Source organism: Podarcis bocagei (assembly GCF_964188305.1).
Source record: "Podarcis bocagei genome assembly, chromosome: 8".
Taxonomy (NCBI): domain Eukaryota; kingdom Metazoa; phylum Chordata; class Lepidosauria; order Squamata; family Lacertidae; genus Podarcis; species Podarcis bocagei.
The window spans coordinates 77,119,666-77,133,270 of NC_138133.1; the positions used below are offsets into that span (position 1 = coordinate 77,119,666).

Genomic DNA, 13,605 nt, shown 5'->3' on the forward strand with positions numbered 1-13,605 from the left:
TGTATAGATTCATTCCTCCACCAACCCACCTCCAAAAAACAGGGGTGGGGATGTGGAATCTATTCCAGTTCTCTTGAAGTGGTATAACATATGGAAAGCTAAACAGGTAAAATGCTAAGATTTTTCCTTTTCTATTCAGACAGACCACCAGTCTCATTCATTTTAACAATGACAAATGAGACTCTGATAGCTCTGGAAATTAAATATACATTATTCAAAAGAGAAGATGGAGGGTAATGAAGCACCACAGGTCAACTGACCCTATATTTACTGAGCAACACGTAAAATATCTATTTTACTGAATGACCATCAATTGAAAAGCTGCCAATTGGCAATGAGTGCACACATGGGCTATTTGTTTTCTTCCATGTAAGGAAAACGCCATGTCTGAATGGTCTTAAAATATTCTGAAATGACCGTAAAGCAAAATAGGACCTCATTTCCAACTCTCATAGCACTCTTAATTTCAAGGCCCATGGGAAATGGGAGCATAAGACTCTGCAACTCTCACCTTGTAGAATTTTGATACCCGCAAGAGAAGGCATGGGCTCCTCTTTCTGCTAAGCTTCCTTCCACGTTGGGTACCACAAAATGAAGGCCTCCTTTTGGCTGGTCCAGAGAAAAGTTGATATGTACCTTCAAGACTTTTAATTCTGCAGCAGTAAAAGAACAACCACGTAATAAAATATGTATTAATCTGGTATTTCTGGGAGAAACTTGGCAAACCCACCATTAACTATTCATTAACTTGCAAAACCACTTTGTACTCAGAACTTCAATGAACTAAGCAAGAGAAAAAGATGAAAGAATGAAGGTGAGATCTTCGATGATGACCCAGGACTCTCAAAGCGAAACAGAATTTTCTATTATAAAACACATTTTACTGAGAATACGCGCGGGAGATTATTTTCTGTACACAGAAGCTAGTCTGTGAGGCTTGAAGTAACTCCTAAGAACTTGCCATAATTCACATAATTAAACAGCTTGCCTGATCTACGCCTCAAAATCAAAAGCGCTGCACCAGCATTGCAGGGCCATTGAAGCCCTGCCAAAGCGCAGCACGCCTGGAAAACTATTCTAGATTGCTAGCAAGTCTGTAGCACTTTCATTTTAAGGGTTTCTGGTCCTTACCATCGACATGCTTCCAAAGCTCTGACGGCACCTTGATGCACAGCTCTCCATTTCCAGCATCTGGGTCCACAGCACTGACTGCAGCAGCATACGCATTGGAAAAGTAGTTGAGATTTCTCCTGCAACACAAAGGACTCAGAGTTCAAATTCAAAAAGAGGATTTGGGGGGTGAAGGGACTTCACATGCTGCAAAAAAGCAGATGAAAAATGCTCAGAAGAGAAGTGCTTAAAATTGTCACCTTTAACAGTAACCACTTCGAAATGCCAACTCAACACTCATGGGCAGATTGTACACCTTCTTTGAAATGTCACAAGAAAAGCTTTAAGCTTAACTGAGAAAGTCATTTGATAAGCTTGAGACAACTGCAGTGAAAATCCTCTCCATCGCTCCACTTATCTTGACTTCATGTGGCAAGGGCACACTGGAGACTTAAGCATGTATGGAGAAAGAGAGTCTCCAAAATATGCCAGTCCCAGGCCACAAAAGACGCCGAAAGGGTAGGATCCAGCACCATCAATTGGGCCAGGAAACTAAATCAGCAGCCAGCACGATTGCCAGAAAGTAGGCTGAATATTATTCTGCCTCCTCACATTTGACAAAATAATGGTCTGAATAACTATAGCAGGGGTCAGCAAACTACAGCCCCTGGGGTCCTAAATCTGGCCCGCCCGGCCATTTAGGAACCTGCCACGAAGCCAAGACTCCCGGGAATGAAAGCAGGAGGAAGAGGCTGAGCGACGGCAGCTCTGCCAATCACAATGCCGTGCCTGGTTTACCTCTGCGAGGCGCAGGGACGTCTCTGCCAATCAAACACCGCGCCTGGTTTACCTCAGCAGCATTTGATTGGCAGAGGCGTCCCCGCGCCGCGCTGAGGTAAACCAGGTGTGGCGTTGGATTGGCAGAGCTGCCGCCGCTCGGCCTCTTCCTCCCGTTGCTGCCCTGGTGCTCCTGTGGGCCAGAGGGTGGAGCAGAGGAGCTCGCTCTGCCTACCTGCCATCATGAGAAGCAGCGGTGGCAACCCCTGGGAAGGTAAGAGCAGCACCCTCTTTCTCTAGGCGGGGAGAAAGCCTGTTTTGTGCCACCGCTGCCAGCACTTTGGCAAATGAGGCAGGCGGCAAACTGAGAAGGCGGCTGGGGCTGGGAGGAGGACTACTTTGCCCCCCTTGCCTCTTCTTCTAGCTCCCCACCCCGGTGCCGCTTCTCCGGAGCCACCACCCCTCCTTCACCTCGGCCGTTCTTTGCATATTGAACTTGCCACCCTTATTTCCATGGGGCAATTGTGGGTCTGTGTGTGTTTTGGGGGGTTGCGGGAGGATGAGCAGCATGGTGGTGGGTGAGCTTGTCTGTTGAGGAGCCTTCTCCACCCCGCTTTAATGCACACTATTTTATTTTATTTTATTTTATTTTATTTTATTATGCCTGCCCTTCCCCTGCCCATTCTTCCCAGTGTGCATAGGAATTCATTCACCCCCCCCCCCCAAAAAATATATATCATCACAGTATGTCGCCGAACCGTGATGTCTGGCTGGTAATACACTGTGATGTTGAAAATCTAACATCACCCATCCCTACTATAAAGGTAAAGGTAAAGGTAAAGGTAAAGGGACCCTGACCATTAGGTCCAGTCATGGACGACTCTGGGATTGTGGCGCTCATCTCGTTTTACTGGCCGAGGGAGCCAGCGTCATGTGGCCAGCATGACTAAGCCGCTTCTGGCCAACCAGAGCAGTGCACAGAAACGCCGTTTACCTTCCTGCCGGAGCAGTACCTATATATCTACTTGCACTTTGACGTGCTTTCAAACTGCTAGGTTGGCAGGAGCAGGGACCGAGCAACGGGAGCTCACCCCGTCATAGGGATTCGAACTGCCAACCTTCTGATCAGCAAGCCCCAGGCTATGTGGTTTAGACCACAGCGCCACCCACTGTCTACTATAGACTGCCTTATATTACTGAAACCATTCTTATTGTGGTGCTGATCTTTTCCTAAATGGATGATAATACACAATGTGCGAGCTGTATGTTCAGTTTTAACTTTTTGCATATTACATTTCAGGCCGCAAACGCTTGGAAACTCAGAGTTAAAAAAGCAACCTTCCAAAACCAAGCCACAACGAATCCCATTCATTACCGCCAACTCATCTACATCCTGTTGCACTCTAATGGTGGTGATTTCACAGTCAATTGAGCTCCTTGGCTGGGTGGCTTTGCACCATACCCTTAACAGTCTTTTAAAGGCTGATCTAATGAAGAACAGAGAATACCTTTCTTAGTTGGAGTCCTACAGCAAGTTCTTCACAGAACTAGTTCTACAAATATGTAGCATTGCTTTCTTTCGTCAATGAGCTCAAGTTCATCTCCTAAGAGATACTTTTCAAAACTAGCAATATCATGCCTGAAACGAGTCAATAAAATTCAGCGACTAAAAGGAGGGAATAAAATTGCCCTTTCTTTCCCCGTTTGACTTAAAGGTTTATTAGACGTCTCAATATAGCTTACTTTTTTACAATATGCCCAACATGAGAACTATCCACAAGGTTCAAACACAAAAAAGAAGTCACAATACTTTCTTTCCCACACCAACTCATCTTCCACAGAAAAAGGAGGGTTTTGTACAATGAAAGGGTTTGAGCCAAATTAAAACCTCACAAAAATCAGACATGACCTCATTTCAAAGCTTTCCTTCCACCTCATTCCCTACCCACCACATACTGAGTAAACTTCATTTTGAATTTTTGAAATCTAACGTGGAAAACTCAAGAGGCTAAACTGATTATTCATGAATAGCCCAGAGATTATTCATGCATAGTCCAGAGGATGTAAACACCTCAGTCCTGAAGGGCAAACTTCAAGCCTGAAAGAATTTTTGACCATTTATTAAGAAAACATGTTAGCTCAGTTTTTAGCCTTTGATAATACTATGGCTGGTGCACAAGTGGTGACTTGCATGTATAAATAAGCAATTCCCGCTCAAACATCACAGGCAGAACTTTCACTACCATCTCACGCCTTCATAAAACATGGTACGCTTCCATGGAGTCAATTCATACACTCAGAAAGGAGTCATTGAGTGAGATGATCAACAACAATCAATGTTCATGGTGTGCAAATTAGCCCTAGCTTTTCAATTTTGCTTTTTTAGTTGTTGAAATCTATCTGAATCTGAAGGCTTGGAGCATGTTACTACCAGCTAAGTAGCAAGAGGAACAACAAGAGGATACCCACTACAATTTTCGAACAGCTTAGTTCCCAAACAACTCAGTACCCGTACACTGCAAACTCGGAAGTAAGTGTTCCGGTTTCCGAACTTTGCCTCGGAAGCCGAACATGCTCCTGAGCTTCCGTTTTTACTGTTGTGCAGCTCATTTGAGTCCCCTGCATAGTAATTAAGGCTTTTTTCATCCCATTTGTATCCTTGAGCAGCTAATTTAAGTCCTCCCCCCCCAATCATAATTAAAGCCTTCCGTTTCTGATTGCAGAGTTTTGAGGTGATATTTGGTCTTTTGTTCTTGCTATTTTTTGCGTTTTTTGTGTGTGGCTTTTTCATTTTTGTGACTGTGGCCTGTTAATTGATTGATTGTGTGACTGCAAAAAGGGATAAAAGCCCCCCATCCAAACAATAACTAATCAGTGCAGGTAAGGATTTTTTTTAAAAAATTTTTTATCATCTACAATACTGTCTTATTTATAGTACAGAACATTGATTACTGCTTTCATTTTATGGATCAATGATCTTGTTAGATAGTAAAATTCATGTTCAATTGCTGTTTTAGGGGTTGTTTTTAAGTCTGGAACAGATTAATCCATTTTGCATTACTTTCTATGGGAAAGTGCGCCTTGGTTTGGCAACACTTTGGTTTTGGAACAGACTTCCGGAACCAATTAAGTTTGAGAACCAAGGTACCACTATATTTCAAGTCAGAACTACCACATGCTAACTTATCACTTTACACTTTACATTTGATATTTTACTGCCACTTTGGGGAGGTCCTTTTGAAGCTCCTTGCAGTCCTTTTTGTTTTATTTTGTTTTAACCATCTTTAACAAATCGTATGCTAGGCCAGTAAATGCAGTCTATCTGTACACTTAATTCTTTCCAGAATCAGACGCAAGCCCAGCAAAAATAAACCATCCGTAAAGCGATTCTTAATTTGTGCCTTGCCCTAATGGCATTTTCATATTTTAAATCTTTTAGTGATTATCACACATAATAAGCACCAGAAATAATAAACAACACAAGTCTCAACTTCAATATGAATTTCAGGGATATTCAAATCAATTTACTTTAAAGTAAATATGATACAGGAATATTCTGCCTCTAATTATCACCAAGGGGCAGCTTTCCAAAATGTCTGTATCTAGAGGGAACTTGTGGTTAGATACTAAATACCAGTGGGTTCACAGACAGAAATGGGCCATATTTTATGTAATGAGAGGTAGACTCCTTGGAACAGAGGCTAGTATTTAGTTTGTTCTCTTTTTCACATGTGCATTGGTCCTGTTCAAATATGTGACTCACTGTAGAGGAATCTATTTAGAGGACCATTATGCTGGAGGGGGTGTCTTATGGGTATGCTTACTTTCCATACAAATGGTAGCAGCTGAGAAGTGGAGATCTGGATTGACATCCTTTCACTATATATTCCTTTGTATTTAACACTAAAGCTCTGTGGCACTTACTGATACTGAAGGTCCAAGTCTCAACGTAAAACCAGTGCAAGCCTGTTAGAAGCTTCTTGAATACTGCTGAAAATGGAGTTTGTTAGGCACATGTAGTCTTTTATTAAAAATAAAAATGTATCAAAAATAAAGATGTACTTTGACCAGGGGTACTGTTTGCTAAGAGAGACTCTGGCCTTTGTTGTGACAAAACAAAAAACCTTTCTCTGGGTTGTACATCTGTAATAGAATTATTTGGCAAGATGCATAGTTAATCTAGACTATTCCAGCAAACTATTATTTCAGCTAGTTAAACTAGTTGGGGCCTCTTTCACCACACCCTTAATATATAAAGATGCTACATAGAAGAAATCTGTTTTAGGCGTCTTACTCAAAAATACACGTATTTGTGAATTGTGGGTCTAAGAGTTGGTTGTTTCCTGTTGGCTCAGATATGCAACATTACTATGTATAGTGGTACCTCGGGTTAAGTACTTAATTTGTTCCGGAGGTCCATTCTTAACCTGAAACTGTTCTTAACCGGAAGCACCACTTCAGCTAATGGGGCTGCCCGCTGCCGCCGTACCACCGGAGCACGATTTCTGTTCTCATCCTGAAGCAAAGTTCATAACCTGAAGCACTATTTCTGGGTTAGCGGAGTCTTTAACCTGAAGCGTATGTAACCCGAGGTACCACTGTATCCAGAATGGCAATTCTTGCTATTGCAAACCAGGATAGTTGGTAGACCACGAGACTCTTAATCTCGGTTGTGGGTTCATGCTCCATGTTGGGCCAGATTCCTGGATTGTAGGGGGTTGAACTAAATGATCCTGGTGGTCCATTCCAACTCCACAGTTCTATGATTTGGTGGGAAAGCACTGTCTCCCTCCACAAAGACATGTCTTAAATAAATCCAGCAAAGCTTTAATTGTACCACCCAGAGTCTCTGCTTGCACGTGCATCCTTTTTATACAAGAGGGTATGGTGTTGTTGGGAGTCAGGCAGGCAGCAGGATCCTAAAGTGTAAGAATGTGCCATCATTTCCCAACAATGTCCACTAAAAGAAATACTTAGCATCATTGTAACATTTTCCCTAAATAGTCAAAGCACTTCACATACTTTATCTCAATAATCTTTCCAACCATCCTGCAAGACAGGCCAATGCTATCGTTCTCATCAGTGCTATTTTTCTTGAAAATGAGGTGCTGGAACTCACTATGAACACCTCCTTCATTCTCTCAGAATGGCAATGGTGCACAGTTGAGAGATGCCAGAACTGAGTTCCAGTGAGTTCCGCCTGAAAAAAAGCCCTAGTTATCATATTTCAGAGTGAGGCTGCAATCTGAAACATGCTTCACTGGAACCATTTCATTGAAATCCATGTCATATCATTTTGGGTCAGTATGGTTAGGATCAGGCCATGAGACAGTAGGATCTGGCCGCTAGGTTGAATTCAAACGTTCCTCCAAACCATGGGCCCCTTTGACAGCTGGGTAAGGCTGCCCAATTGTGGCATTATCAAGATGTCAAGTGCAGCATTTTCTTTTGCCTGCGAATTGTCTGAAAGTGAGCAATGCAGGCCACTGTGAGAACAGGATGCTAGACTAGATGGATTTTTGGCTTGATCCCGGACTCTTCGTATGTTCTATCTCAAAAACTTCAGATTTGCGAAATACTTCCCATCATTACTTCACTTTTGACACCTATTAAATGTGTTGATCAATCTTGTGCTTCAAGAACACTCATGACTCAAAGCCCACTTCATACCCTATCCAAAAAAGATATTGATCACTATTCCAGAGACGGTAGCAACTATGAACTATTTACTTACTGTTTTGACTCATGGTGACAAACCTCCAGCGTGGGGTCATTATAAATAAAAGCTGCTTCCAGATCGTTGACTCTAACTCTGTATATCCTACATTGTTTACTGTTCAGCTTTATTCTATTCAGATTCGCAACTGTGGGAAATATTGTCAGCTCCACGTAACCCTGCACAGATTTAAAAGAACAACATCAGGGACACATATATATTTTCTTCTTAACCTGCAGAAGTTTACACTCCAAAGCAATTTAGCTTTATAAATACTATTATAGCTTCAAAATGAGTTTCCTTTTGCATCAACTGAAAGGTTTAAAAAGTGCACCAGCTCTCACCGGGTTGCTTCTCATACTGCTTGTTAAGGACACACTCGGTGTCAGAAGTGAGAAAGTAACAAGAGGAGTGCAACGTTCCCTTCAATCAATGAAGAAAGTCCTAGGTACAGCTAGGCTGACCAGATGCAAATGAGGACAGTGCTCTTACATCTTTAGCAGCTGTGCAGAAGGAGGAATTTCACCAGGTGCAGCTTGTCATTGTTGCAACTATTAAAGCAGAGGTGAGAAGCCTGTAGTCTTCCAGATGTCCTTGGACTCTAGCCCCCATCAGTCCCAGCTAGCATAGCCAATGCTCAGGGAAGATGGGAGCTATAATGCAACATCTGAAATCACCAGCACCCTATCCCTATATTAAAGGTACAGGAGCCCTGTTTGTGTGTTTGTTTTTTGGCCACCCTACATCCAGCATGAGGTGCCATGATTCTCCTTCACAGGAGAACTCTCCTTCACAGAAACTAGGGGGCACATTCCTACACTTTTCAAGACTTGAAAATGCTGCTTGTCCTGAGACACAACCAGTCCTTTTGGTCTCTGGTTCTCCCCTTCCTATTTGTTCACAATTTTAACACCAAGCTCACAGCAGCATTTATGAGAGCGTCCCGCATTTCCTCACAACTACCCTGCGAGTTAGGTGCCTGGCCCAACGTCATGGAGCGAGTTTCATAACTGAGCACTAAATTTTTGTCCATGTTCCCGGAGAAGCTACTCAGACACTAAACCCAACCACAGCTCCTTCACAGTAAATATGAAGGTATAGCAACAAACAACTGGAGGCAGGATCACAATCCCATCAAAGCAAGTATGCCTTCTTCGCTTTGACCTAAAAAACAAAACCCCACCATAACATAACTATTCAGTTCTCCCCCGTGAAACCAAGAAACAAGAGACACAACTTGGTTGGTGGCACTCATTCATCTGCAGCCGGGGGGTAAGCACATAAAAACAGAGCATGTGGAATATATTACGGGTTCCTGGGAACACAAAAGCTCATGAAAAATGAAAGAATTTAGCACTGAAATCCATCAATCTCCAGCAACACAAGGATGTTGCGCTAGAACCTCCAAACAAGAATTCAGTCATTCATGTTTTATTTGCTCGATAACTCCTTTCAGGAGACAGGAATTTTCTTCCCTCTATTTGTAAACATCGGGATTGACTACTGCAATGTGCTCTTTGGGACTGCTCATAAACGGCTTTCAGCACACAGCAACCTACCCTGTCAAGTGTGGAACAGTACTTATATGTTGATATCGTTCCACATTTTTTATGTAAGTATCAATAAAAATAGACCTATATAAAAAGGTGTGGAACAGTATCATCATATAAAACCTGAGTAAAACTGCATCCTTTGCCTTTTAGCTTTTCAGTGTGATGGCACTGACTTTTAACACTATTTATAAACTACCGTATCTACAATTTGTAGATGAAGTGGAATCATCTCCTTGCCCCCCCCCCCCATTAAAGAATTATGCAATGGCTTTGATGTTTCATATCTCAGGAAACACTTTTCCTATTAAGAGCCAATCTGGCTATTAAGATCAAACACAAAAATCCTGTCAAAAACCAGCCATCTCAAATATCAATTATACCAGAAAGTGGAACAAGGTTTTCTCCATAATGGTTTTGGAGTTGTGGAATTCCCTTTCAACAGAAACATACCTGAGCCTCCCTGTGGCAGCTTTTGGAAAAGACCACAATATTTTCTCTTTTAAGTGGGTATTGCATGTTAAGTGAATTTTATTATTTTCTTTTTATGATGTGTTTTGAAGATTTTATTTTCAGAAATAAATTTTGCTGTTTATTAACCTGAGCCCATCTTAAACAAATAAATAACCAATGGGTAAATGCAAAATTTATCTGGCTTTAATATTTTAAATATTTGAATGGTTTATGCCTAACCTATCCTTGAGGTCTTGGCGGTGAAGCTGATCCTTCACACTTCTTAGGTGTGGCTTTTTTTGGCTCCATAAACAATTCCCTGCTGTTGTGATTGCAATCATTTTAACAGCTTTCAGTTCAGGGTAAACTCTCACTATTGTCAATTGAGGTAGCATGAAACCTTTGAGCACTTCTGCAAGCAAGCTGTAAAATTGTCAGTCAGTGGCAGTTGCAGGCCAGCTTAATGGTAAAGAACAAAAGGATAGGCCAGGCAGCTAAAGAAAAGGATAAAACTCCTCTAGAATAACCTCTCTGGCCACTGGTATTTTGTAAATATTACAGCAGAAATGTGAGGTTGTTTGTTGTCACAAAATGGGTTGCATGGCATACATAGCATGAAGAAAACACAATTAACCAACTATAAAAGTGAATCCCTTAATAGCCAGAAGAGTAGAGGCTTATGACGTAGACTTTCACTACGTTAATTAAACAGGAACATGGGAAGCTGGCTTATACCAGGTCACGCTATTTGTTCATCTAGTTCAGGACTGCCTGGTCCAACTAGCAGTGGCTTTCTGGGGTCTTGGGCAGAAAATATTTTTCATCACCTGGTACCTGGTTCTTTTTGTTGGAGATTCTAGGGACTGAGCCTGGGACCTCCTGTACACAAAACATGTACTCTTCCTTTGAGCTCTATAGTCCCTTCCCCTCAATACAGTGGTACCTTGGGTTAAGAACTTAATTCGTTTTGGAGGTCCATTCTTAACCTGAAACTGTTCTTAACCTGAGGTACCACTTTAGCTAATGGGGCCTCCCGCTGCCGCTGTGCCCCCACCACACGATTTCTGCTCTTATCCTGAAGCAAAGTTCTTAACCTGAGGTACTATTTCTGGGTTTGCGGAGTCTGTAACCTGAAGCGTCTGTAACCCGAGGTACCACTGTATACTTACAACAACAGATTTTCTCTGGAAATTTATGTTGTTGATACAGACCACCTGGTGGGTTGTGCTGGGGAAAGGAAGAAAAAAATCAAAATAAAGATCTTGATGTGTATAAGCTTGCAGAGAACTAGAAAATAAGTTATCAGACCATCTGTCTGCTTGCACTCATGTGTCACATAACAGATTTTAGACACAGGCCATCCTGGGCACTTCATCATAAAGAATTATGGCACCCCCCATAAGTGGCCAAGTATCAAGCTGGTATCAAGTAAACAACACCTATATTGTATGTGTGAGTATGCACCACATTTAACACTGCAACAAACAGAGAAGATTCCTTCTATATATACTGAGAAAATATTATCTGCATTAATAGAAAACAATTTATAACATCAGTTGTGGGATCAGAAATATCAGTAAATTTTCTAATATTCCATTATATACTCAAGCAGCTAGACATGTACAACTGAAGCTTCTCTCCTGGGTGGGATTCTAGTTAAAACACATCTACCCCAGCAATTCCAACCTAAAGAGGCCAACTACAATCATGCAAGTGTTTTAGCACCCTTTTTCCTCTATAGTTCTCAGCTTGTTTGGCACTTCACATCACAATTAGCCATCACCAGAAACAAATGTAGGTAATTTCCAGTATTTTCTGTATCAAAAGTACAGTATTCTGAACTCAATGCAATAGCATAACATGAGAAGTTAAGCTGAGATAAAAAAATATATTCTTAAAGAGCCTCAAACCAATAGGAATAATTGACAGTGGTTGAGGCAACCCAGGCCGATGGAAGACGTATTTCATTGTTGTTGTTGTTACATAAAAATATTTCAGTTCAACTTGCTTGTGGATCATGCATGGTACTTTCATGTTCCAAGCAAATTTTGATGCCTAAGGAACTAAGGCCACAAGTCTAATTCTATGTACCTGAAAGTAGGCCTCACTGAATTCAACAAGACTTACCGTACTTTCAAGTTGAAATAGTTAGGAGTGCACTGTACATATTTACATGTATCAGGGGGAAACCAAAAATGCAGTTTCCCACATTTTAATGGAACTGATTTATATTACCAAACTAGTTGTTAAAATGCAACTTCAATTTCTCTCCAGTTTCCTGAACACAATGTAGTTGTTTTTTTAAAAAACAACCTGCAGCTTTCTGGACTCCAAAGGCCTATTGCTTCAGTTTACAAACATCAACCTATGGTCATAAGAAAAGAAACAGTAGCGGATACTTATAATTTATAAGGTCTTGGGCTCTCAAACCCCTTGTCTCCTTTCTTCCTGTTCATCATAAATAGTAGTACTGAACCTTGATGAAAATCAAATACACATCACAAGCCTCATTAGCAGTCTTTTCAAAGGTAACTTTAATTCTTCCTTTCTTGGCTGATTTCTTCCCATTAAAGATCTTCCACCAGAAAATTTTAGAATAGTCCAAAGAAATGTCCAAAGAGGCAACATTGCCCATAAAGCATTTTCGGAGTGTGAATACTTTAGATTTCGGGAGACCTAACCTACTAATACTGACCTCTTAAATTAGGGAGAATTATATATGTATTAAACTTAGTATCTGTTGTGCAACTTACTGACATTTAGTAAGGTAAGGGGATGCTTCCTAGAAAGAGAACTTCTCCTACCCCAGGTTAAAAGATGACAACTTCTGAATCCTCTAAAGACCTACCAAAGCAAACTAGATACATCTCTCTTTTTTGTGTAGGCATTTAGCTATTTACAACTTTTTTTAAAAAGAGAGATCTCTTGTCTTGTAGTCTATTTACTAAAGTTGTCAGTGATTCCTGGCTAACTTGATAGACGCACTTTTAGAACAAAAACTGGTTACTGACTAGGTTTCTATCTGGGAGAAGGAATCCCGGGGTAATGCAGTATGCAACCTTCCCAATTTGCGGGGGCAGCATCTGGACCTAGGAGCAGCCGAGGCTGCTGCCGAGCTGCCCCCAAACTATCCTATGGGTATGTAGTTACCCTTCCTCGAGCCAGGGCTGGGTACAGCCTTTCTCTACAAAGGAGATGCCAACAAGGGGACTCCAGATCTGCGAGGTCGCGTCTGGTTTAAGCAGGTGCGTTGGCAGCTGTCAGGGCTTCTGGCCAGGTATCTAGGGGTATCTAGCCAGCATGGAGCCGGCTCCCTTTTGGAGCGTGTCTAGGAAGAGGGCGCTTTTCCTGTGGGTCTCCCAGGAGGATTCCCGTTTCACGGCGGGGATGTGTTGCTAGAAATGAGGTGGGCATGAGGGCTACTGAAGCTCCGACTAGGAATTTGGGGCGAGGGGGGAAGAGCTTGTTCTGAGGCGAGGAGCTGCCGCAACTTCAACTCTCGAGGGGCGATTCTTCACGGGCGCGGCTGCCTAGTTGAGGGGACCGTCGCTAGTCCTCATGAAAAGCGAGTTGCTTTAGGGAGGCGGTACGTGTCCTGTGAGGAAGAACGACGTCCGAGGGAGGCAGCGGCTGCAGCTCGGGGGCCTCCTCTTAGAGGGGTCCCGCCGGGGCCTGAGGGCGAAGTCCGGGCGGACAGCGGCTCCCAGGAGGCGAGGCGTCTCTCTCCACGGCCGGCGGCTCCCCTCAGGCCCGCTTCCAAGTACACAATCAGCGGCTCCGTTCTGGCGAGGCGGCCGCCATTTTGCTCGCAACCTTTGACCTCACGTCGAAGTGGGCGGGAAGGTCGTCGACGCGTCAGGTTTGTTAAACCCCACCTCTCCCCGTTTCGCATTCGTCAGCGCGCCAATCGAGAGGCCGCACCTCACGCGTACGCGCGTAGGCGAGAATGCGCATGCGGAGCGAAACGAAGCCGCCTATTGGTGGAGCCCGTTACCACGA

The 13,605-nt window shown here is 42.7% G+C and overlaps 1 protein-coding gene across 1 annotated transcript in view; it reads right to left on the minus strand.

Annotated features, from left to right (window-relative positions):
• TAF2 (TATA-box binding protein associated factor 2) overlaps window positions 1-13,438 on the minus strand; it is a 64,416-nt gene extending 50,978 nt beyond the window's left edge. Inside the window, exons 1-5 of the mRNA XM_081204373.1 lie at window positions 12,009-13,438; window positions 10,776-10,829; window positions 7,622-7,782; window positions 1,132-1,250; window positions 512-653 (exon numbers count right to left, since the gene is read on the minus strand). Coding sequence (XP_081060499.1) covers window positions 512-653; window positions 1,132-1,250; window positions 7,622-7,782; window positions 10,776-10,829; window positions 12,009-12,065 — 533 coding nt within the window. The 5' untranslated portion in view covers window positions 12,066-13,438. The remainder of the gene's footprint in view (window positions 1-511; window positions 654-1,131; window positions 1,251-7,621; window positions 7,783-10,775; window positions 10,830-12,008) is intronic.
• Between the last annotated feature and the right edge of the window lie 167 nt (window positions 13,439-13,605).